Here is a 26,330-nt window from a genome sequence, read left to right as displayed (position 1 = left end):
TTGAATGAAGTACCGCCAAGCCAGGATGTACATTAACATTCGTGGTCGTTATGGGGTTAAACATATGGAAGTCAACATTATGCTCCCAAAATGCCAAATACCCTCAAGGGAATAATCGAAAACTTACATGAGGAAAGCTTTCGTGACTGGTATGTGCTAGTGTAAACTGTTCAAGGATTGGTGGACAATGTCATATACAAAGACACAAAAGTACAGCATTTCAGCAGATTCTTTACTGAGGAAATAGCAATTTCTTATCAAAATAAATGCCACAGCTGAAATGTAAAAATCTGTGCCTGAGATCATTAAAAAGTTATAACTCTACAGCGATACACCTCTAGATCCTGGCTCGGCAACTACTATAATTTTCACTTTAGGTGAATCTGTCACCACTGCTGACCCCCCCCCCCCCTTTCCAAAACTGCTGATACTGCTAGATAGGTGACAAGGAAACACATCTGTTGATGTTCACAGTAGGAGCATAAAAAGTTTCAAGCAGAAACGCATGGTGATGGCAAGTATCCACTACCAGTGAAGAGTCCCAAGAGTAATGGCTCTAAAATATCCTGTTACTCTTTGTAGTGCACATGTTGGAAAAACATTAATCTTTCAAATATACTTCATAAAAATGTTTTTATCTCCTTTACATAGAAATTGTGGCACATAAAAAAGACAACTTGGGGTCCCCCCCCATACCATCCAAAAACATAATCCTGTACGGCTCAAACATCATCTTTGTCCAAGCTCATTCCCGTCCTAAAAAACTGCAGCATGAAAACAGAGAGGAGGGGGTTACAGAGCAGCCTGTAGTGATTAGCACAGCAGACTCAGGGAGGAAGTAAATGTATAATGAGTGTGGGCAGGCTCAGTGCTTGCCTGGAACAAGCCCCTTCCCAAGCAGTGATTCACAGCATTATCTTACAGCAGAACCACCTTAAAGAATTTTCAAGCAGAATTCCACGGAAATATTCAGCGTGGAAAATCCGCTCCAGCAGAGTCAGACAGTGGAATTCCATTATTACAGCGTCTGCAGAAACAATTAACTGGTTCAACTGGTTTCTGCTCCGAAATGCATTGCAATCTTTAAAGCGTGGCTAAATCAAGAAAACAAGCAGAATGACTACCCGTGTTTTCCAGACAAACATTCCACACACTTTTGACTGTGTGAACATAGCCTAAGCTTTAAAGCGTACCCATCAGATCAAACAATATTTTTTTTTTAATATATCACTCTGTACCTAATCCTGACCATGTACACTTAATTTTTATGTGTCTAGCACCTTTATGTTTTTATTAAACTTTTAATTTAGCTCACTAGTCTGAATTCCTCTCAAAGGGAGGGGGTGTGGCCTCACTGTGCAGGTCTCCGCCCCCTCCCTCAGTATGCTGTCTGCTCACATCTCCCCTAGCATTAGCAAAACTACAACTCCCAGCTTGTCCTCACTGACAGTAGCGGGACACAAGCTGACAGTGGGAGGATTTTTCCTCCAGGTGAGCCCTGCGCTCACAGCTGTCAATCAAGGAAGTGTGTCCATGACGTAGGTGATGACGCATGGACACAGCAGGACTAGTATGTGTCCAAGCAGGCGGGGGGGGGGGGGGGGGAATAGTTTCACTGCCTTTTTCAGCATGGAATACTGAAAATTTTCTACTGAAAGCAATTGCAAAACCTAATATATCGTTTTCGTATCTGACAGTGCCCATTTACGTTTGTTTTTTTGCCATTTTTTTAAATCTTAATAAAAATAAAAAATAAATTGCCACATTTTTTGCACTCCAAGATGCAGTTTTTGTAGCGTTTTTTTCAATAAATAGTGGGTTTTAGTCTTGGCATTCCCCCCCTGTGTTTTTATTATAAAAAGTAATGTAATTTTTTCATCATGTGACTCAAGGATTTCTATTGAAAAAAAAAAAAACGCCAGAAAAAAATGTCACTGCTAAATTCACAAGTGGAAATCCAGCCTAAAGCAAGTAATCATCAGGGCCCACTCACACAGGGAAATTCCGATATAGCAGCCTCATATTGTTTTCGGGTAGGGGATCTGAAGTGTTTTTAATGCTGCGGATGCGCTACTGACCAGCCCTAGAGTGTGTCTCTTGCAGTGCTGGTGAGCCCTGCTTTGTCTGCTTGTAGCTGCAATCCGCCACTATGAGCAGACCCATTGATCTGCGAGGCGTCCTGCACATGCGCAGTGTACTCAAGTTAGGCCGAGAGTGACCGCGATGTCTGTGAGTACGCTGCGCATACGTGCGGTGACTCGCCGATCACTGTGTCTGCTTGTAGCGGCAGATTACTTCTACGAGCAGACGAAATGAAAAGCACGGGTACAGTAGAAGGCACACTCTAGGGACTGTCAGTAATGCATCTGCAGTGTCAAATACACTGTGGATGCCCTACGTGTGACCCTACCCTTCAACATGATTCTGCTGCACCATGCACACAGCAGAATTTTTGCAATGGAAAATTCTGCTGCAGAAATTTTAATTCCAGATGTATGTTTGCAAGTGAATCAGGGGAAATAGCTGTTGCCAACAGGAACTTCACAGGTATGGTCCTGCTTAAAGGAGAAATGCGGCAACATTTTTAATTTGTTTATTTTTTTAAAGTTTTTGCAGCCTGGGCACAGGGCAAAAAAAAAAAATACTAACTTTAACTCACCTTCCTACATTCCCCCGTTGCGCCGATCTCTGCGTCCTGGGCCTCCGGTGCTGGTCTTCTTCCTGGTTCCTGGGCTCGGTGACTCATACTGTGCTCATCGTATCGCCGGCCGCAGCGATGTCCCGCCTTGTCCCGTGATAGGCTGAGCACACTGTCATGTAAGGAGCCCCAGCATCAGCTAGAAGGCGGGGGAGCAGAACGGTCTACCATGGAGAAATGTCATTCATGCAGTACACAAAGTATAGATATCTGGCTCTGTCAGGCAGTTTACAATTACATGGTTTTATTTTTTCTCGTACAACACAAAAGGGCCAATATTGAAAACCTCCTCAGAAAAGTAACTATAGTTAAGTCTACACTAACCTATTTCAGAACAGAAGAGATTGTCCCATCACCACCCAACAAATCAAACAGGGTGAATGTTTAACCTGGATTCTTCTATAGACCTTATTTAACGTCTGTTCTGGGAACCAATGAGGACATATGTCAGGCAAACAATTTGGCACACAGTTATCTATGTTTAAAGCCAGTTATGTTTATTGTTTATTATGAAGCTCAAAATAGGTTTTTATTTACAAGAAAAAGGAGCCTTTATTTCTTATTGGAACATTTTCTGCACATTTTTTTATTTTTTGCATATTTTATGCAAATCAGGTCTTTGTTGGAATATTTAGGGAAAATAAATAAATAAAACCACATAAAATAAATAAATAAAACCACATCAAAAATGCCCCACACAATGCATAAAAATAAAAAAAAGTGAAGGAGACATATTTTATCTAAAATAAGGTTACTTTATTTTATTGCTACCATAATAGTTAAAAATAAAAATGGGGAGGCTTCATCCAGGAGAAGGGGATACCAAGAGGAAGAAAAAGGGAAGGCAGGAACACTTGGGCAGAAGAAAAGGCCAGGACCTCCAGGGATGTGAAGGGGGACCCGAGAGTTACAATGCAGCGGTACAACACTGAGAGCCAAGGCTTCCTTATCCCAGGGAAGAATGACTGAGGCCTCAGGACTGTACATGTGACTGATGGGGAGCTCAGCACGTGTGGGGTCAGGAGAGCAAGGGCTACAAGGCAGGTGTCAGCTCTGTGGGAGAGGATGGAGCAGACACGTCGGAGAACTTATGTACACATACATGTGACAGATTTACCTGTTACATAGACATTACACAAACCATATAGGTGTCAGACTTTGTTGCATGTAACTAGTCACAGGTGAACAAGGAACATCAAATGTATAAGACTATCATGTATGTTACATACGACAACATGTGAAATCACATGCATCACAATATTACATGTAACATCACACATGTATTAGGTATCCCTACATCTATATGCGTACATAAGTCGCATATGTATCTCAATGACTTTATGTATATTCTTGTGTGTAACATATTTGGCATAAATCAGGCTGTATTACACATAACATGTGAACTAGGGATCGACCGATATTGATTTTTTAGGGCCGATACCGATAATCTGTGACCTTTCAGGCAGATAGCCGATAACTTATACAGATATTCCAGTATAAGTTATCGGCTATTTCTTCCCTCCCCCCCCCCCCAGAAGCCGCTGCAGATCAATGATTTAAAGCGGGCGCTTTAAATCAATGAACTGCAGCGGCTTTTGCAAGGCCAGAGACCGCCGCCCGCTTCTCTCCCCCTGCCTGTCCTGAGTCCAACCACCATCGCTGCCCCATTGCCTCCCACATTCCCGGTTTTATAATTACCTGTTTCCGGGGTCTGCGATACTTCTGGCTCCGGTGGCGTCCTGCGCTGTCACTGTGTGCACTCACGGCGACGTCGCGTTGAGGACGTCACTCGTCATTGCGCAGTGCAGCTCACAGCAACAGCGCAGGACGCCACCGGAGCCAGAAGTATCGCGGACCCTGGGAACAGGTAATTATAAGACCGGGGATGGGGGAGGCGATGGGGCTGGCGTGGGGTGCACATTATCGGCAAGGTAATTGCCAATACAGATAATGTCCAAAATCGTGAATATCGGCCAAACCGATAATCGGTCAATCCCTAATGTGAACGCAGTACATGGCGAGAGCTGGCTACTCTGGTTTTTCATTTAAATGTCCTGGAGGCGAGGAATACAACCTAATTTCCTCTGTACTTCATATACTGATTGTGAGGTACAGGAAGTGACTTAAAAAAATCCCTTCCCAAAAAATATAGGTTACAATACAATCAAAAATAATGCAAGGGCATGCAGGGGTTAACAGTAGTTTAATATATTTTTAAAAACCCTGGTCTTTTTGCTAGCTCCTACATTTAAAGGAGTACTGCAGAGCGCTGGTACTTAAAAAAAAGTTTACCTCATCTGATAGCTCTTCCAAAGACCTTTCCAATGTAACCTCATATGTCAAATTTGGCCCAGCCATTCTCTTGTAATTGCCACCTGTAGCAGTAAGCAGCCATGTCATAAAGACTACATTTCCCATGACTCCCTGCGCCAGCTTCCTGTTAGCTGCTGCTCTCTTCCCCCTCCTCTCTCCCCCCCCCCCCCAGGAAATTATAATAAATTATAATAAAGTGACGCCCACAGCTCCTTCCCTTGTGGTTATCTCCTCCCATTATCCCCCTCCCAGCTCATCAGCCCTCTCCATGTGCCCACTAGCCCACTGATCCACCCATCCATGTGCCCACTAGCCCACTGATCCACCCATCCATGTGCCCACTAGCCCACTGATCCATGTGCCTCTATGTATATCATTGTTTCCCAACCAGGGTGCCTCCAGCTGTTGCAAAACTACAATTCCCAGCATGGCCATGCTGTCCGGGCATGCTGGGAGTTGTAGTTTCGCAACAGCTGGAGGCACCCTGGTTGGGAAACACTGCACTAGCGGTGTCACAAGAATGCCGCAGCACTACGCAAATAGCGTAGGGCTAACGTAGGCAGCGATAGGAGCCTAGCGTTAGCCCTACGCTATTTGCGTAGTACTGCGCATGCGCAGAATAAATTAACTTTGGGGGGGAGTATCCGACTTCGGGCGGGGAGGCCGGCGCAGCCCGCAGTGACTCATGGGGTCTGTGAATTAAAGGGGTACTCCGGTGGAAAACAATTTTTTTTCATATCAACTGGCTCCAGAAAGTTAAACAGATTTGTAAATGACTTCTCTTAAAAAATCTTAATCCTTTCAGTACTTATCAGCTGCTGTATACTACAGAGGTAGTCTAGTTGTTCTTTTCTGTCTGACACCTCTGTCCATGTCAGGAACTGTCCAGAGCAGGAGCAAATCCCCATAGCAAACCTATCCTGCTCTGAACAGTTCCTGACACAGACAGAGGTGGCAGCAGAGAGCACTGTGGTCACATTAAAAAAAGAACTATTCAACTTCCTCTGTAGTATACAGCAGCTGTACTGGAAGAATTAAGATTTTTTATTTACAAATCTGTTTAACCTTTCAGCACCTGTTGAATAGAAAAAAAAATAATTTCACCGGAGTACCCCTTTAAATCGTGACTGCTTTCTCTCCTGGTCCCCCATATACACGAAAGCTCGGCTTGGCATTAAAGGGTATGTTCACACACGCAGATGTTTGGCTGCTTATTTCAGGTCAATGATAAAATAAGCAGCAGAAAGTCAGCTGCAAAATAAATGTGTGAACAGATTTAAAGAGCCCCTCCATACTGCTAAATCCCTGTCCAGAGATATTCTGGGTGGAAATTTTGTCTGCAGCAAAATCCATCGGCGTTAGGACCACGCAGGCATGTGCCTTCTTCATAGGCGGAAATGCAGTCAGGCAAATTCTGCCAAAAGAATGAACATGTTTATTCTTTTGACCGATTCTGAATCTTTAATTTCCGCTGCAGAATTTTTTGTCACGGAAATTTTGCAGTGTGAATTGGGCAGCAGAATTGAAAACAAAGGGAGTCTGCTGCTAGCGGAATTCAATGGCGGAAATTCAACAGTGTGGATGGACCCCAATACTTATCCACCGAGTGCTTGAGTGGTAGGTCTTCTTAATGCAGATGCCAAAGATGCATTATGCCCTTGTGCTCAAGGTGGGGGTCCATAGGCCCCTCTTCCAAAGAAACAACACCAGAATTATAAAAAGGCACATAGTAGCTCATCAGTCCACAAATGTAGTTTTCATGCACTTGTTTTTAACTCAAAGCAGGAGTGGAAATAAAACAGAGGAAAGAAAAAACATAGAGTCAAGTCTTCTACTAAAAGTCACATGGTCTGCACTGGAGATGTACCTACGCATTGCAGCACACATTCCTCATTTCCATTATAGTAGATCAAAAGCTAGCAAGAAAAACCTTAAAAAGGGGTACTCCGGTGGAAAACTTTTTTTTCTTTTTTAAAGGGGTTGTGCGCTGCCCTACCTTTCGGAGCTCCGCACGCAGCGTCCTGAAGTTCATTACTCCGAACGCTGTGTGCGGGCTTCCGTGTTCGCGGCTGCCCCCTCGTGACGTCACGACGAGCGGTCGCGCCCCCTTCCCATAGACTTTCGTTGAGGGGGCGGGCGGGCGTGACGTCACGAGGGGGCGGCCGCGAACACGGAAGCCCGCACACAGCATTCGGAGTAATGAACTTCAGGACGCTGCGTGCGGAGCTCCGAAAGGTAGGGCAGCGCACAACCCCTTTAAATCAACTGGTGCCAAAAAGTTAACACACATTTGTAAATAACTTCTATAAAAAAAAAAATCTTAATCCTTCCAGTACTTCTAAGCTGCTGAATACTACCGGGGAAATTCTTTTCTTTTTGGAACACAGAGCTCTCTGCTGACATCTCTGTCCATTTTAAGTAGGAGAAAATCCCCATAGCAAACATATGCTGCTCTGGACAGTTCCTAAAATGGACAGAGATGTCAGCAGACAGTTCTGTGTTCCAAAAAGAAAAGAATTTGCTCTGTAGTATTCAGCAGCTAATAAGTACTGGAAGGATTAAGATTTTTTTAATAGAAGTAATTTACAACTTTATGGCACCAGTTGATAAAAAAAATAAGTTGTGCACTGGAGTACCCCTTTAAAGGGGTACTCTAGTTAAGTAAAACTTATCCTCTACCCATCATAGGATAAGGGATAAGTGGCAGGACCCCTATCGATCTCCAGAATGGGACCCACCTTCCCAAACAAAATAGTCTCTGAAGTGATGGCACGCTCAATTGCCAATCATCGGCTGAGGTGGAACATAAGGGATAAGGTGATAAGTTTTATTTAACTGGAGTACCACTTTCAAACATACCTTCAGTACTAATAAAATATTTTTAAATGTCATGATTTGTTACATTAACCCTTCAAAGTTGTGACAAGGTGATTTCAGTGCTCTAGCTGCTGTTATTGAGCTCTTGTGAATACCCTCCATAGCACACAGCTATTTCTCTCTTTAAGGAGACAAGCCCAGAGTTGAGGTTTGCCAGCAATGCTCACACAAGCACTTCCTGTCTCTTACTTGTCTAGCCAATCACAGGACACCACCTACTCCTCGCTGTCATGACATAGAGCTGGATAAAGTGAATGGAATTGGACAGTCTGGCACTGTGCTGGGGGATGATTTACAGTATAATACTGTGTCACGTGTCAGTAGAAGGGTGTTACTCATGTAATGTGTTTGTTAGGTGATCAGAAACTGACAGCTAGTTCACCCACACTGAACCCAATACACTGGGTGATAGTGCTGGTGAACTGGGTTACAATGAGGTATCACTTACCCCATTTCATGGTCCCGTTCCAGAGATACCCGTTGTATTAGCCTCCATTACTAACAGCCGACTTTGCACAAAAGAGGTGGAACCTGGCATACCCAGCACGCTGAGGCCCGCCTTCATTGCGCAAAGTCGGCTATTAGTAATAGAGGCTAATACAACAGGTAACTCCATAATCGGATCTGGGTGATACAGATTTTTCACAAAATTTTCAAACTCGCTATTTTTCATGGACCAGTTCAGGTTTGAAGTGGATTTGAAGGGTCTTCATATTAGAAATACCCCATAAAAGACCCCATTATAAAAACTACACCCCCGAAAGTATTCAAAAGGACATTCAGTAAGTGTATTAACCCTTTAGGTGTTTCACAGGAATAGCAGCAAAGTGAAGGAGATAATTCAACATCTTAATTTTTTACACTCGCATGTTCGCTTGTAGACCCAATTTTTGAATTTTTGCAAGGGATAAAAAGGAGAACATTTTTACTTGTATTTGAAACCCAATTTCTCTTGAGTAAGCACATACCTCATATGTATGTTAATTGTTCAGCGGGCGCAGTAGAGGGCTCAGAAGGGAAGGAGCGACAAATTGTTTTTGGGGGGCATGTCACCTTTAGGAAGCCCCTATGGTGCCAGGACAGCAAAAAAACAAACACATGGCATACCATTTTGGAAACTAGACCCCTCGGGGAACGTAACAAGGGGTAAAGTGAACCTTAATATCCCACAGGTGATTCACGACTTTTGCATATGTAAAATATGTAAAATTTTGATTTCCCAAAATGTTTACATTTTTAAAAAGGGTAATAGCAGAAAATACCCCCCCCAAAATGTGAAGCCCAATTTCTCCCGATTCAGAAAACACCCCATATGGGTGTGAAAAGTGCTCTGCTGGCGCACTACAGGTCTCAGAAGAGAAGGAGTCACTTTTGGCTTTTTGAAAGCAAATTTTGCTCTGGGGGCATGCCACATTTAGGAAGCCCCTATGGTGCCAGAACAGCAAAAAAAAAAAAAAAAAAAGCCACATGGCATACCATTTTGGAAGCTAGATACCCTCGGGGAACGTAACAAGGGGTAATGTGAACCTTAATACCCCACAGGTGATTCACGACTTTTGCATATGTAAAAAAAATAAAAAAATAAAAAATGTTTTACCTAAAATGCTTGGTTTCCCAAAAATTTTCCATTTTTAATAAGGGTAATAGCAGAAAATACCCCCCAAAATTTTTAACACAATTTCTCCCGAGTACGGCGATACCCCATATGTGGCCCTAAACTGTTGCCTTGAAAGACGACAGGGCTCCAAAGTGAGAGCGCCATGCGCATTTGAGGCCTGAATTAGGGACTTGCATAGGGGTGGACATAGGGGGATTCTACGCCAGTGATTCCCAAACAGGGTGCCTCCAGCTGTTGTAAAACTCCCAGCATGCCTGGACAGTCAGTGGCTATCTGGCAATATTGGGAGTAGTTTTGCAACAGCTGGAGGCTCCGTTTTGGAAACAGTGGCGTACCAGATGTTTTTCATTTTTATTGGGGAGGGGAGGGGGCTGTGTAGGGGTAAAATTTTCTGCCGCAGCTCAAACTTGCAGCCGGATACTTACTGTAAACCTCCGTCCCATGTGAGTGTACCCTGTACGTTCACATTGGGGAGGGGGGAACATCCAGCTGTTGCAAAACTACAACTCCCAGCATGTACGGTCTATTAGTGCATGCTGGGAGTTGTAGTTTTGCAACAGCTGGAGGCTCCGTTATGGAAACAGTGGCGTACCAGACGTTTTTCATTTTTATTGGGGAGGGGGGGGGGGCTGTGTAGGGGTATGTGTATATGTAGTGTTTTTTACTTTTTCTGTTATTGTGTGTTAGTGTAGTGTAGTGTTTTTATGGTACAGTCACACGGGCGGGGGTTCATAGTAGTTTCTCGCTGGCAGTTTGAGCTGCGGCAGAAAATTTGCCGCAGCTCAAACTTGCAGCCGGATACTTACTGTAAACCTCCGTCCCATGTGAGTGTACCCTGTACGTTCACATTGGGGAGGGGGGAACATCCAGCTGTTGCAAAACTACAACTCCCAGCACGTACGGTCTATTAGTGCATGCTGGGAGTTGTAGTTTTGCAACAGCTGGAGGCTCCGTTTTGGAAACAGTGGCGTACCAGACGTTTTTCATTTTTATTGGGGAGGGGGGCTGTGTAGGGGTATGTGTATATGTAGTGTTTTTTTACTTTTTATTTTATTTTTTGGTAGTGTAGTGTTTTTAAGGTACAGTCGCACGGGCGGGGGTTCACAGTAGTTTCTCGCTGGCAGTTTGAGCTGCGGCAGAAAATTTGCCGCAGCTCAAACTTGCACCCGGATACTTACTGTAAACCTCCGCCCATGTGAGTGTACCCTGTACATTCACATTGGGGGGGGGGGGGGAGAAACATCCAGCTGTTGCAAAACTACAACTCCCAGCATGTACGGTCTATCAGTGCATGCTGGGAGTTGTAGTTTTGCAACAGCTGGAGGCACACTGGTTGTGAAACACCGAGTTTGGTAACAAACTCAGTGTTTTGCAACCAGTGTGCCTTCAGCTGTTGCAAAAGCTACAACCCTGAGCATGTACGGACAGCGGAAGGGCATGCTGGGTCTTGTAGTTATTCAACAGCTGGAGGCATACTACTTTGGCTGGGGATGCTGGGGATTGTAGTTATGCAACAGCTGGAGACACACTGGTTTGCTGCTTAACTCCGTGTGCCTTCAGCTGTTGCAAAACTACAACTCTCAGCAGTCACCGACAGCCAACAGGCATGCTGGAAGTTGTAGTTATGCAACCAGCAGATACACCACTACAACTCCCAGCATGCACTTTAGCTGATTGTGCAAGCTGGGAGTTGTAGTTATACAACAGCTGAAGGTACACTTTTCCATAGAAAAAAATGTGCTTCCAGCTGTTGCAAAACTACTGGTCTGCCTCCTGCTGTTGCATAACTACAGCTCCCAGCATGCCCTTTTTGCATGCTGGGAGCTGTTGCTAAGCAACAGCAGGAGGCTGTCACTCACCTCCTGCTGCTGCTCCACGCCGCATCAGGTAATTCCCTCGCCGCCGCTGCTCCTGGGGCCCCGATCCCAACATTGATGCCGGAGATCGGGGTCCCCAGCTCCCGGGGTCTTCTTCCCACACCCGCTCACGTCCTCCGGAAGAGGGGCGGAGCAGGTTGCGGGAGTGACACCCGCAGCAGGCGCCCTGATTGGTCGGCCGGTAAACCACCTCACCCCTGCTGGCTATGGCTGTTCGGGGCCATCTCTGACGGCCCCGATCAGCCAGTAATTCCGGGTCACTGGAGACCCGATAGACCCGGAATCGCCGCAGATCGCTGGACTGAATTGTCCAGCGATCTGCGGCCATCGCCGACATGGGGGGCATAATGACCCCCCTGGGCGATATGCCGCGATGCCTGCTGAACGATTTCAGCAGGCATCGGGCACCGGCTCCCCTCCGGCTAGCGGCGGGGGGGGCCAGGAATGGACAGGACATACTCCTACGTCCTCGGTCCTTAAGGACTCTGAAACGGGGGCGTAGGAGTACGTCCATTTTCCTTAAGGGGTTAAAGAAACTGCAGCAGGATGATGTAAAGAAAGTGGTTACATTACAAAAGGCCCTGGTCTATGCAGTGGACTGCTGATGATAAGCTAAAGGGAGGTGTAAAGATTACATTCAGGAGGCAGTACTGTGTACATAGTAAGAACAAAAGAATTTACACAAGTGACAGCTGCCCCAAACTTTATGAGGGGTAAGAGACAAGAGGAAAGCTTTGATTTACCTGTTAGGCACAGTTTGGACTCTCTATAGGAAACAGACAAGCTCTGAATGTATGCACATATTGTCCCTTGCTTTGTCTAACCTGTGTAGCAGTAGCAAAGCCCCACCAACACTGACTGTTCCATCCTTGTCTCTCTGCTACTAGAGCTGGACTGAGCCTAATAACAGGCAGTGAACAGCAGATTCCACTGAAGGGAGACACTTCGTGGACAAGACTTTAGGGCTTTTTTCTAGAGTTAGGATTAATGTTTGGTAAAAATGTATAAATAAGTTAAGAATCATATAGTTAATCACACAGAGGGAAATTGTCAGAAACAACAGTGATCATTTTAGTAAAACCTATCACTGAAACTGATGGTTGCATAGAATTGTTATGTTTGAGCAACAATCATTTACGGCTGGATCGCTAATGATAATAGTTACAGCTATGGCCAGTTTTACCCATAATCAAAAATGAACCTGACTACTGGGAAGAAAGTTAGGTTCCATGGTATACAAAAAGAAGGGATTAACAGTCTCGGCCCTGAATACCCTACTATTGAAGTTGGCTTCAAAGCATCTTTATCAGAGCTGAATGCTCTTGAAGAACAGCAGAGTTTTTGTAACCAGTAGAGCAGGCTTGTTCTTCACTATCACAATGCAACAATAGAGAACCTCATAACTGATATGCTGTAGGGACAGGATACAGGGAAGGTAAAGATGAAAGCCCACTACAACTATAGGAAACCTTGTGAGACTAGTCATAAGAAATCAGGATCTACAGAAATGTGACCAGATCTACACAGAAAACAGTAACTCCACAGGGGTGAGAATATATTGTAGATCTTATTAACTAGTTACACCACATGGAAGGAAATAGTAGAGGCAAGAATGTCAAATGTGTATTATCAGCTTTGCAAAAGTATAGAGAAAAAATGTGAATCAATCATGTTTGATATAGCTGACAGATTGTAACACAAATTAAAAGGGTACTCTAGCTCTTAAACACTTCGAATAGGGGATGAGTGTCTGATCATGTAGGGGCCAAGCTCTAGGGCTCCCTGCAATGCCAGAACTGGGTGGAGGGAAGGCATGAACTCCATGTATAGTCTATGGGAGCCCTGGAGACATCAGAGCAATATACTCCCATAGACATTGCCAAAACTACCGCACCATGCAGTGGAACTCGCCGATTACATGCCGTAGATTTCCTTGCGTGAAATCTGCAGTGTTCATGCCAAGTGTGAACATACCCATAAAGGGAAATTCAAGGTGAGCAATTCTTAATATATTGCCCCAGAGTACAGGACCTTCTCTTTAACTTTACTTCATCCAACAGCTGCAATTGCCACTGTCTTCAATGGGAAGTGTGCAAAACAGCATGAAAACAGCTGTGTAAAAACCATGTTGATTTGCAAGCCGTTTTGCAGGCTGTTTTTTCAAGCGATCTTTTCTTATCCCTGGACAACCCCCTTTAAACAAGCATACCTTCATTTTATTAAACTCAAATAAGCACCAGGATCCCACAGGGCAGGGAAAGAATTTCTATCCCTACAGCACAGAGGCTCTGTGGGCTCATGCTGCTCATTTGCATTTTTGGAAAATTGCTAATTGCTTATCTCACAACCAGAAGATCACAGATCTAAAAAGGTAGGGCTGTAATGGTGCTTTTAAAGTGAGCCTGTCACCAAGGGGCGACCAAAAAAAAAAAATCAAAAACCAGAATGTTACTCACACTGTAATTAGGATCATGTTCCTATCACTTATCTGTGTGTTTTCTCCTGTTTTGGTCAGATAACAGCCCTGTTGTGCTGATCTACTCAGGTGCCCTGCATTCCTCTCCCTAGTGTCCCTGAGCAAGCTGTGTCAGCTTTCACTTCCTTTCTCTATCTCACTGCTCGCTGCAGGGACCCAGATGACATGCTGTGGGTACAGGGATGACTTGGCCAAAGACTGAATATCAAATTCACTGTATGGAGACATCTATTGGCTGGAACAGCCTAAGGCCCATTTCACACTACAAAATAACTCCATTTTAAAGATCCGTACGAAGTTCCATCTGAAAATCAGCTGTAAAACAGCAGTAACAAAATCCTATACGGCCGTTAGAAAATCCCATTACAGTGGTCCCTCAACATACGATGGTAATCCGTTCCAAATGGACCATCGTTTGTTGAAACCATCGTATGTTGAGGGATCCGTGCAGTGTAAAATATAGCACAGTGGTCTACAACCTGCGGACCTCCAGATGTTGCAAAACTACAACACCCAGCATGCCCGGACAGCCGTTGCATGCTGGGAGTTGTAGTTCTGCAACATCTGGAGGTCCGCAGGTTGAAGACCACTGGTATAGGAAGTTGTACTCACCTGTCCCCGCTGCCCTGATGTCGCCTTCCATGACTGTCGCCGCATCTCCGGGGTGTCCCCGACGCTCCGATAAGGCCTCTGCTTCCCTGGCATCATCGCTCTCCGTCGCCGCCATCATGTTGCTACACACGCTGCTCCTATTGGATGATGGGACGGCGCGCGCAACGACGTGATGGCGACAATGGAGAGCGCCGACGATGCAGGGGATCCCAAAGAGGACGCGCCGGAGCCCCGAGGACAAGTAAGTGTACGTCAGCGGACCACACGGGGCACCGTAAACGGCTATCCGGTGGCCGCTGAAGCAGTCTGCGCTGCCGGATAGCCGTTTATGCAATGGCCCCGACATACAAAAGCATCGTATGTTGATGCTGCCTTCAACATGCGATGGCCTCTGAGGCCATCGTATGTTGAAATGATCGCATGTCGAGGCAATCGTAGGTTGGGGGGGGGTCACTGTATTGTATATGGGATTTTTTCTAACAGCCGTTTTAACACGTTATAGCCCGCTATTAATAATGCCCGTTATTTGTGACGGAAGATGGTAACGGTAGTAATAGTGCATGCACTAATTTTTGGTCCGGCAAAAAAAAAAAAAGTGAAAAAACAGACATTAAAATTTTACATTTAATTCTATGGGAACCGGATGTTCAAAAAACCCTCCGTTATCAGTTATTGTCAGGTTTTTTAACATCCATTTTTTGTATTGAGAATGCACAGTACAGCTTTACAAAAAAGGGTTAAAAACATGATAAAAAAAACCTGATGTTCATCTGTTATCATCCGTTCTTACTTATCCGTTTTTTTCATCGGTTATTGTAAAATAACAGCAGTAAAAAGCAGGATGATACCTGTAGTGTGAAAGGGGCTTAAAAGGGTACTCCGGTGGAAAACTTTTTTTTTTAACCCCTTAACCTGTTGGGGACGAAGGGCGTATGCATACACCCTTGCGTCCTGGTACTTAAGGACAAAGGGCGTATCCATACGCCCGTGGGAATTTCGGTCCACGCCGCGCGCCGGCAAATGCCCAGGGGGGTCATTAGACCCCCCCCCATGTCGGCGATCGGCGCAAATCGCAAGTTAATTCACACTTGCGATTTGCGCTGATTCCGGGTCATTACGGGTCTATGGTGACCCTGAATAGAAGGGGGATCGCGGGTGTCTAAAAACACCCACGATCCCCCTGTAGCGATAGGAGTGAGGTGGCAGGGGTGCCACCCCTCCTATCCCTGCTATTGGTGGTCTATACGCGACCACCAATAGCAGATCTGGGGCGGAGAGGTTTACTTTCATTTTCCCCGTCCTGCCCACCCACAATGGGCGGGGCAGAACGGGGAAAACGAAGAGGAGCGGCGCCGACGTCCACTTACCCCTCCGGAGGCAGCGGAGCGACGGCGATCGGCGACGGAAATCTGCGGCGGCGTGCAGCAGAAGAGGACGGCTCCCGGATGCGACGGAAGCCAGTGAGTAGTTGCCTAGCAACATCTAGAGGGCTTCAGTCTGAGACCACTATAGTGGTCTCTAGACTGTAGCCCTCCAGATGTTGCAAAACTACAACTCCCAGCATGCCCAGACAGCTGTTTGCTGTGTGGGCATGCTGGAATTTGTAGTTTTGCAACATCTGGGAGGTCCACAGTTTGGAGATCACTGTTCAGTGGTCTCTAAATTGTAGCACTCCAGATGTTGCAAAACTACAAATTCCAGCATGCCCACACAGAAAACAGCTGTCTTGGCATGCTGGGAGTTGTAGTTGCGTACCTCCAGCTGTTGCATAACTACATCTCCCAGCATGCCCTTCTGTGATCAGTACATGCTGGGAATTGTAGTTTTGCAACAGCTGGAGGCACACTGGTTGGAAGATACTGAGTTAGGTAACAGAACCTAACTGAAGGTTTTCCAACCAGTGTGCCTCCAGCTGTTGCAAAACTACAACTCCCAGCATGCACGGTCTGTCAGTACATGCTGGGAGTTGTAGTTTTGAAACAGCTGGAGGTTTGCGCCCCCCCCCCCCCCATGTGAACATACAGGGTACATTCACACGGGCGAGTTTACAGCAAGTTTCCTGCTTCAAGTATGAGCTGCGGCAAATTTTTCGCCGCAGTGCAAATTCCTAGCAAGAAACTCGCCAGTGTGCATGTACCCTAAAAACACTACACTACCACATAATAAAGAGTAAAACACTACATATACACCCCTTACACTGTCCCCCCCCCCCCCCCAATAAAAATGAAAAACGTATTGTACGGCAGTGTTTCCAAAACGGAGCCTCCAGCTGTTGCAAAAAAACAACTCCCAGCATTTCCGGACAGCCACTGACTGTCCAGGCATGCTGGGAGTTTAGAAACAGCTGGAGGCACCCTGTTTGGGAATAACTGGCATAGAATACCCCTATGCAATCCCTAATTTAGTCCTCAAATGCGCATGGCGCTCTCTCACTTCGGAGCCCTGTCGTATTTCAAGGAAACCGTTTAGGGCCACATATGAGGTATCGCTGTACTCGGGAGAAATTGCACTACAAATTTTGGGGGCTTTTTCTCCTTTTACCCCTTATGAAAAGGAAAAGTTGGGGTCTACACCAGCCTGTTAGTGTAAAAAAAAAATTATTTTACACTAACATGCTGGTGTTGCCCTTTACCTTTTATTTTCACAAGAGGTAAAAGGAAAAAAAGACCCCCAAAATTTGTAACGCAATTTCTCCTGAGTACGGAAATACCCCATATGTGGGTGTAAAATGCTCTGCGGGCGCACAACAAGGCTCAGGAGTGAGAGCGCACTATGTACATTTGAGGCCGAAATTGGTGATTTGCACAGGGGTGGCTGATTTTACAGCGGTTCTGCCATAAACGCCAAAAAATAAATACCCACATGTGACCCCATTTTGGAAACTACACCCATCACGGAATGTAACAAGAGGTACAGTGAGCATTTACGCCCCACAAGTGTCTGACAGATTTTTGGAACAGTGATCCGTGAAAATGAAAAATGTAATTTTTTTGTTTGCACAGCCCACTGTTCCAAAGATCTGTCAAACGCCAGTAGGGTGTAAATGCTCACTGTACCCCTTATTACATTCCGTGAGGGGTGTAGTTTCCAAAATGGGGTCACATGTGGGGGAGTCCACTGTTCTGGCACCACGGGGGGGGGGGGGGGCTTTGTAAATGCACATGGCCCCCGACTTCCATTCCAAACAAATGATCTGTCTAAAAGCTCAATGGCGCTCCTTCTCTTCTGAGCATTGTAGTTCGCTCGCAGTGCACTCGACGTCCAAACATGGGGTATTTCCATACTCAGAAGAAATGGGGTTACAAATTTTGGGGGTCATTTTCTCCTATTACCCTTTGTAAAAAGTAAAATTTGGGGAAAAACCAGCATTTTAGTGGAAATTTTTTTTTTCATTTACACATCAGACTTTAACAAAACGTTGTCAAACACCTGTGGGGTGTTAAGGCTCACCGTACCCCTTGTTACGTTCCTTGAGGGGTGTCGTTTCCATAATAGTGTTCTATGTGGGGGGTTTTGCTGTCCTGGCACCATAGGGGCTTCCTAAATAGGACATGCCCCCCAAAAACCATTTCAGAAAAACTCACTCTACTAAATCCCATTGTTGCTCCTTCGCTTCTGAGCCCTCTAGTGCACCTGCCAAACACTTGACATACACATATGAGGTATTTTCTTACTCGAGAGAAATTGGGTTACAAATTTTGAGAGGATTTTTTTCCTTTTACCCCTTGAAAAAATTCAAAAACTGGGTCTACAAGAACATGCCAGTGTAAAAAATGAAGATTTAGAATTTTCTCCTTCACTTTGCTGCTATTCCTGTGAAACACCTAAAGGGTTAACACACATACTGAATGTCATTTTGAATACTTTGAGGGGTGCAGTTTTTATAATGGGGTCATTTATGGGGTATTTCTAACCAGAAGACCCTTCAAATCCACTTCAAACCTGAACTGGTCCCTGAAAAATTCAGATTTTGAAAATTTTGCGAAAAATTGGAAAATTGCTGCTGAACTTTGAAGCCCTCTGATGTCTTCCAAAAGTAAAAACATGTCAACTTTATGATGCAAACATAAAGAAGACATATTGTATATGGGAATCAATATATAATTTATTTGGAATATCCATATTCCTTATAAGCAGAGAGCTTCAAAGTTAGAAAAATGCAACATTTTCAAATTTTTCATGACATTTTTGAATTTTTCACCAAGAAAGGATGCAAGTGTCGACGAAAATTTACCACTAACAAAGTAGAATATGTCACGAAAAAACAATCTCGGAATCAAATTTATTTGTAAAAGCATCCCAGAGTTATTAATGCTTAAAGTGACAGTGGTCAGATTTGCAAAAAATGCTCCCGTCCTTAGGGTCATAATGGGCTCCGTCCCCAAGGGGTTAAGGACCCAGGAGAGTACGTATGGGTATGTCCTGGGTCCCGGTCCTGCGATAGAACGCGGGGGTCACACGGTGACCCCGCATCATATCACGGCGGGCCCGGCGTCATAGTGAAGCCGGGACCTGCCTCTAATAGAGCGTGGCACTGATCGCTGTGCCGTGCGGTATTAACCCTTTAGCCGCGCGCTCAAAGCTGAGGCTAAAAACGAAAATAAAAGTGCCCGGCTAGCTCAGAGAGCTGTTCGGGATCACCGCGGTATAATCGCGGCATCCCTAACAGCTGTAGCACAGGAGTAGGTCTTCTTACCTTCTCCTGCGCTGTCTGATCGCCGAATGAATGCTTCAAGCCTGAGATCCAGCCTTGAGCATTCAATCGCCGAAAACACTGATTGATCCATTCCTATGGAGATGGATCAGTGTAAAAGATCAGTTAATGCAATGTTATAGCCCCCTATAGGAGCTATAATATTGCATAAGAAAAGTGTAAAAAAAATCATTAACCCTTTCAATTATCCCTTCCCCAAATAAAAGTTTGAATCACCCGGCATTTCCAAAAATAAAAAAAACACAGTGTAAATAAAAATAAACATATGTGGTATCGCCACGTGCAGAAATGTCCGAATTATAAAAATATACCGTTTTTTAAACCGCACGTTCAATGGCGTATGCGCAAAAAAATTCCAAAGTAGCGTATTTTTGATCACTTTTTATACCACAAAAAAGTGAATAAAAAGTGATCAAAAACTTCAGATCACGGCGCAAAAAATGAGCCCTCATAGGGGTCAGAAGATGACCATTTTAAACGTATACATTTTCCTGCATGTATTTATGATTTTTTTCAGAAGTAATACAAAATCAAACCTATACAAGTAGGGTATCATTTTAACCGTATGGACCTACAGAATAATGATAAGGTATAATTTTGCCAAAAAATTTACTGCGTAGAAACGGAAGCCCCCAAAACTTACAAAATAGTGTTTTTTTTCATCAATTTTGTTGCACATTGATTTTTTTTTCCCGTTTCACCGTAGATTTTTGGGTAGAATGACTAATGTCATTACAAAGTAGAATTAGTGACGCAAAAAATAAGCCATCATATAGAATTTTAGGTGAAAATTTTAAAGAGTTATGATTTTTTAAAGTTAAGGAGGAAAAATTGAAAATGAAAAAACGGAAAAAGCCTGGGTCCTTAAGGGGTTAAGGACGTACCTGTACGTCCTAAGCCCGCTCCCGGTGTTAAAAACGGGGTCACGCCGTGACCCCGCATCACACCGGGTTGGTCCCGGCTGCTAATCATAGCCGGGACCCTGGGCTAACAGCGCACGGCATCGATCCTTGTGCTGCGCGCTGTTAACCCTTCAGACGCGGCGATCAAAGTTGACCGCCACGTCTGAAAGTGAAGGTAAATGCTTCCCAGCAGCTCAGTCGGGCTGATCGGGACATCTCGATAAAATCTCAATGTTCAGTTCAGCTGGGACGCAGGCGGAGGTCTCCTTACCTGTGTCCGCGGCGTCCGATCGAGGTTTGATTGCTCCAAGCCTGAGCTACAGGCTTGAGCAATCGAGCCCCTATCTCGCTGATCCGTGCAAAGCTATGGCTCTGCAGGGATCAGCATAGGAGATCAGTGTGTGCAGTGCTATAGGTCCCTATGGGAGCTATAGCACTGCAAAAAAAAAAAAAAGTGGAAAAAAAAAAAGTTCAAATCACCCCCCTTTTCCCATAAAAAAAAACAAAAAAAACTGTAAATAAAAATTTACATATGCGGTATCGCCGTGTGAGTAAATTTCCGAACTATAAAAATATGTCATTAATTAAACCGCACGGTCAATGGGGTACGCGCAAAAAAATCCATATCCCAAAAAGTCAAAAATAGCATATTTTTGGTCACTTTTTATATCATGAAATAATGAATAAAAAGCGATGAAAAAGTCCGATCAATACAAAAATTGTACCGCTAAAAACGTCAGATCACGGCGCAAGAAATGAGCCCTCATACCGACCCATACGCAGAAAAATAAAAAAGTTATAGGGGTCAGAAGATGGGAATTTTAAACGTATAGATTTCTGTGCATGTAGTTATGATTTTTTCCAGAACTACGAAAAAAATCAAACCGATATGAGTAGGATATCATTTTAACCGTATGGAACTACAGAATAATGATAAGGTGTCATTTTTACCCAAAAATGTACTACGTAGAAACGGAAGCCCCCAAAATTTACAAAATGGCGTTTTTTCTTCAATTTCGTTACACAATGATTTTTTTTTCAGTTTCGCTGTAGATTTTTGGGTAAAATGACTGTTGTCACAGCAAAGTAGAATTGGTGGTGCAAAAAATAAGCCATAATATGGATTTTTAGGTGCAAAATTTAAAGGGTTACGATTTTTAAAAGGTGAGGAGGAAAAAACGAAAGTGCAAAAGCCGAAAACCCCTCAGTCCTTAAGGGGTTAAATAAACTGGTGCCAGAAAGTTACAGATTTGTAAATTACTTGTATTAAAGAAATCTTAATCCTTTTAGTACTTTTTAGCAGCTGTATGCTACAGAGGAAATTCTTTACTTTTTGAATTTCTTTTTTGTCTTGTCCACAGTGCTCTCTGCTGACACTTCTGTCCGTGTCAGGAACTGTGCAGAGCAGCATAGGTTTGCTATGGGGATTTCTCCTGCTCTGGACAGTTCCTCATACGGTCATCAGGTGTCAGTAGAGAGCACTGTGGACAACAAAAAAAAGAAATTTAAAAAATAAAGATTTTCCTCTGTAACATACAGCTGCTAAAAAGTACTGAAAGGATTAAGTTTTTTTAAAAGAAGCCATTTACATATCTGTTTAACTTTCTGACACCAGTTAATTTAAAAAAGTTTTCCACCGGAGTACCCCTACTACCTGGTGACATGATTAGTTATACTATTGGAAGTCATGTGACCTATGGGAAGAAAAATTAATGTGTGAAATCACCTTAAAGAGGCACAGTCATTGTTAAAAACTTTTCATATATTGAAGGACTCATTATAATATGACATTTCACAATATAGGCATATGAAAGAAAAGAAAACACGGAGCGCCTCATAGGGTATTAACCTTCATTAAATTAGAGATAAAAATGTATATATTCACAGGTTGCTCCCCTGCATGGGTTATGGGTTAGCCACAACACTAGTGTATGCCAATCAATCCCTCTCCGGGGAGAATACCAGGGATATGCAGCAAGGAGAAGATGATCAGGTAAGGAACCACATGTGACCACCCGTCGTATATAGGCAAGAATTCAATAAAAAAAACATACTCCAATTGAGCAAAAAAATCCCTTAAGTGCTATAAATGCACCAGTCAGCCAAATGTACTAAAGAGCTGAATTTGTCCATAACAAGCGCTTTCGGAATCAAAGTGACTCCTTCATCAGGTTCAAGGACTAATTTAGTCCTTGAAACTGATGAAGGCGTCACTTCGATTCCGAAAGCGCTTGTTATGGACAAATAAATTCAGCTCTTTAGTACATTTGGCTGACTGGTGCATTTATAGCACTTAAGGGATTTTTTGCGCAATTGGAGTATGTTTTTTTTATTGAATTCTTGCCTATTTCACGATATAAACCTGTTAAATTTTTTCATTTTCACCTGAAACTCAAGCTCAAAATAGCCACCACTAGGGGTCGCCTGTCTTTTAGCCAGACAGACTAGTCTAGATTTTACAGCATACTGGATACCGGCCGTAAAGGATACCGGTATCCAGTATAGGAGATTTCTATTGTGTATGCAAAACTACAGATAAAGGATGTGTGGACATGCTGGGAGCTGTAGTTTTACAACAGCTGGAGGCAACACTGCTCTAACACAGTTATTTACAAACGCTGCAGCTTCAGTTGTTACTAAACTACAACTCCCAGCATGCTGAAATAGTCAAAGCTTTCTCGGACTCCTGAATGACAAAGAAGTTGATCAGAATTAGCATCCAGCTTTACTAGGAGAAGATAAAACAGATAGAACATGTATTCATAAAAATGCTGTACTTTTATCTAAAAAATCCTTGCACTAATTTTATAAAGATCTATTCTTATATTTATACATTTTATCATGTTATGAATTCACCATAATGTCTTCTGATTACTGCAGGCAAGCTCCAAGTATCTTCCTCTGACACATGACACAGCATAAAACCAGAGAGGAAAGGGTTACAGAGTAGAGAGTACTGATTGGCTGACTGCACAGGCTTGCTCCTGTGAGGGAGACAGACTGACACGCCCCCTCCAGCCTGCACAATGAAAAAGTAACTAACCAGCAGATAAATGTTTATATCTCTGGATATATAGGTCCGAGACACATAAAAATTATATGCACATGATCAGGATTGGGTCCTGAGGAACATATCACTTTTTTCTTTTGCACTATGACAGGTACGCTTTAAGGGTCTTGATCAGACTACAGAAATTCAAGGCAGAAGCCACCAGGAATGTCTGCATGGAATTCCACCTTGCATCACACTCCCATAGCCTTCAATAAGTCTTTCCTCACACATTTCCACAATGGAACTTGCAATGAACATTTGAATTCCAGCAGAAGATTGAATATGTCAAATCTTCCGCCAGGATCCCATAAGTCAATGGGACTTTGATTTTTGACACTTATTTCAGCACCAAAGTTCACAAATAATAAGCGCTGATTCAGGATAATTACTTAAAAAAAAAAAAAAAATAGGTTACCTTTCTCAAGTTACACAAAGAAAAGGAAAATAAAATAACTTATAAGAATAGTAATACCTGCATTGTACATGATGTGCTTTATAAAACCTTAGGAACACACAAGTGATCTACATCTATAATATCCACAGAACAGCAGATGCATGGCATGAACAATCATTGGACAGACAGAAGACAACAAAGACTTAAGACTGACGGGCAACTCCGGGTCAGCGGCGCCAGGATTGTCAGGCAACACCATGGAGACTGGGCAGAAATAACGACATGACATTGGCATTACTACATGGAGACTGGGCAGAAATAACGACATGACATTGGCATTACTACATGGAGACTGGGCAGAAATAACGACATGACATTGGCATAGTATACTACATGGAGACTGGGCAGAAATAAAGACATGACATTGGCATTACTACATGGAGACTGGGCAGAAATAACGACATGACATTGGCATTACTACACCGTGTATCTGTAGGGCTGACAGGACAACTGAAAGAGACAACTATCAAAACTAACCATCGCTTATAGGAATTACTACAGAACTGGGCAAGCACAAGACAGCATTGGGCACATCTGCTAACAGACAATCAGAACTGGGTAGTGCAGACAACACTGGGCAGACATAAGTAGGAACAGACACTGAGGACTGGACAGCACTGTGTGGAAGCAGACACTCAAAAGTGGGCAGAACTTTGAGCGTACACTCATAGCTGAAAGTAAGCAGACACTCAGCAATGGGCAGAAGTTAGAGTGAGCATACACTCAACATCAGGCTGCACTGGGTGCAAGCAGACACTTGGAGCTGGTGGTAGAGTAACACACAGCACTGGGCAGTGATGGATGAGAGTGGGCACTAAGGATTAGAGAGCACTGTGTGAAAGCAGACACTCAGCACTGGGCAGTGGTCGGTGTGAGCAGACACTCAGCACTGGGCAGTGGTCGGTGTGAGCATACACTCAGCACTGGGCAGTGGTCGGTGTGAGCAGACACTCAGCACTGGGCAGTGGTCGGTGTGAGCAGACACTCAGCACTGGGCAGTGGTCGGTGTGAGCAGACACTCAGCACTGGGCAGTGGTCGGTGTGAGCAGACACTCAGCACTGGGCAGTGGTCGGTGTGAGCAGACACTCAGCACTGGGCAGTGGTCGGTGTGAGCAGACACTCAGCACTGGGCAGTGATGGTTGACAGCAGACACAAAGGACTAGATAGCACTGTATGGAAGCAGACACTGAACATTGAGGAGCACTCGAAGCAGACACTCAGAGCTAGGAGTAAACAGACTCAACATTGCAGTCACCCAGGACTGGGTAGTAGATAAAGTGAGCAGACACTCGGCACTAGGCAGTGGTTGGAGTGAGCAAACACTAAGCACTGGGCAGTGATGGTTGAGACTAGAGAGCACTGTGTGGAAGCAGACACTGAACATTGAGCAGCACTTGTAGCAGACACTCAAAGCTGGGAGTAAGCAGACAACATCAGGCAACACTGGGTGCAAACAGACACTCAGGATTGGGTAGTGGTGGGTGAGAGCAGACACTCAAGCAGTGGTTGGAGTGAGCAGACACTCAAGCAGTGGTTGGAGTGAGCAGACACTCAAGCAGTGGTTGGAGTGAGCAGACACTCAAGCAGTGGTTGGAGTGAGCAGACACTCAAGCAGTGGTTGGAGTGAGCAGACACTCAAGCAGTGGTTGGAGTGAGCAGACACTCAAGCAGTGGTTGGAGTGAGCAGACACTCAAGCAGTGGTTGGAGTGAGCAGACACTCAAGCAGTGGGCAGTGGTTGGAGTGAGCAGACACTCAGCAGTGGTTGGAGTGAGCAGACACTCAGCAGTGGTAGGAGTGAGCAGACACTCAAGCAGTGGGCAGTGGTTGGAGTATAGCAGTGGTAGGAGTGAGCAGACACTGGGTAGAAGCAGACGGCACACCGGACTGGGCAGAGCTGGGAGGGAGCAGACAGTGTTGGCTGAAAGCTCAGACAGCAAGTCTGTGAGCGTACAATCTGTCCCAGGCCTGTTTAACCCGCCCCCCATGCAAGTTCTTATTGGACGCGCTACCTGTCAATTGCTTATACGCCGCCTCTCATTGGCTGCTTAAAACAGCCCTGAGGAAAGGGGGCGTCGACAAGCTTTGGGCCCTCTCTAAACCTCTAGGGTATTTGGGGCGTTGTGTCGGTAAAGCCGCGAGTGACACGCAGTGTGTGCGCTACAGACGAGTATGCGCTCGGCCGCGGTTTCTCACCGTGTCGACTTTCCGTTTCCTCTGAGTCCCGGCCCCGCTCTCCTCCGCCAGCAACGTACAGCAGCGCGGGCGCCCCGATACTCAACTCTCGCGAGAACAACATGGGCGGGGCAGGCCCCTGCCTCGTGACGTGCAGCGCTTCCAGCTGATTGTCAGGGGGTTGGGGCGGGGCTAAAGCTCTAACAACTTAATGGGCGGGGTCAGAATGACTGACAAGAATGCGACGGGGCGGAGCTGAGAGGGCTGACTGACAGGTGAGAGCGTGGTATGCGGTGACTGGCTGTCTACAGGAATTTCTGGTGCGAATAGGTGAACAGCGGCCTCTTTCGGCCTTGCAGTGTTACTCTTTATCTGTTTTATGTAAGGGTGCTTTCACACCACGTTTTTGCAATACAGTTCCTGTATACGTTTTCTATGTGAAAACCTTATGGAACCGTATTGGAAACCGTATGCATTGACTCTCCATTAAAACCGCATCCCAAAAGATGCATCCTGTAAGGTTTTGTCAATTTTTTACCCGTACCCAAAACCGTAGCCTAC

General features: G+C 44.7%; 1 protein-coding gene across 8 annotated transcripts in view; it reads right to left on the bottom strand.

Annotated features, from left to right (window-relative positions):
- Nucleotides 1–25,990, bottom strand: part of LOC130355280 (cyclic AMP-dependent transcription factor ATF-7-like) — a 116,746-nt gene extending 90,756 nt beyond the window's left edge. Inside the window, exons 1-2 of one of the 8 annotated variants that reach the window (XM_056555204.1) lie at nt 25,791–25,867; nt 23,748–23,797 (exon numbers count right to left, since the gene is read on the bottom strand). Coding sequence is in view for 2 of the 8 variants with exons in the window: in XM_056555209.1 (XP_056411184.1) it covers nt 25,791–25,893 (103 nt within the window). In the remaining 6 variants the exon portion in view is untranslated. Of the gene's footprint in view, nt 1–3,022; nt 3,078–23,747; nt 23,798–25,606; nt 25,736–25,790 lie in introns of those variants that run through there. The other 7 variants (XM_056555205.1, XM_056555209.1, XM_056555202.1 and 4 more) reach the window with 7 other exon arrangements.
- Between the last annotated feature and the right edge of the window lie 340 nt (nt 25,991–26,330).

This window comes from Hyla sarda, chromosome 2 (assembly GCF_029499605.1).
Source record: "Hyla sarda isolate aHylSar1 chromosome 2, aHylSar1.hap1, whole genome shotgun sequence".
NCBI classification, from domain to species: Eukaryota; Metazoa; Chordata; class Amphibia; order Anura; family Hylidae; genus Hyla; species Hyla sarda.
Note: the sequence above shows the minus strand (reverse complement) of the source record. Positions and strands in the feature narration are given on the sequence as shown.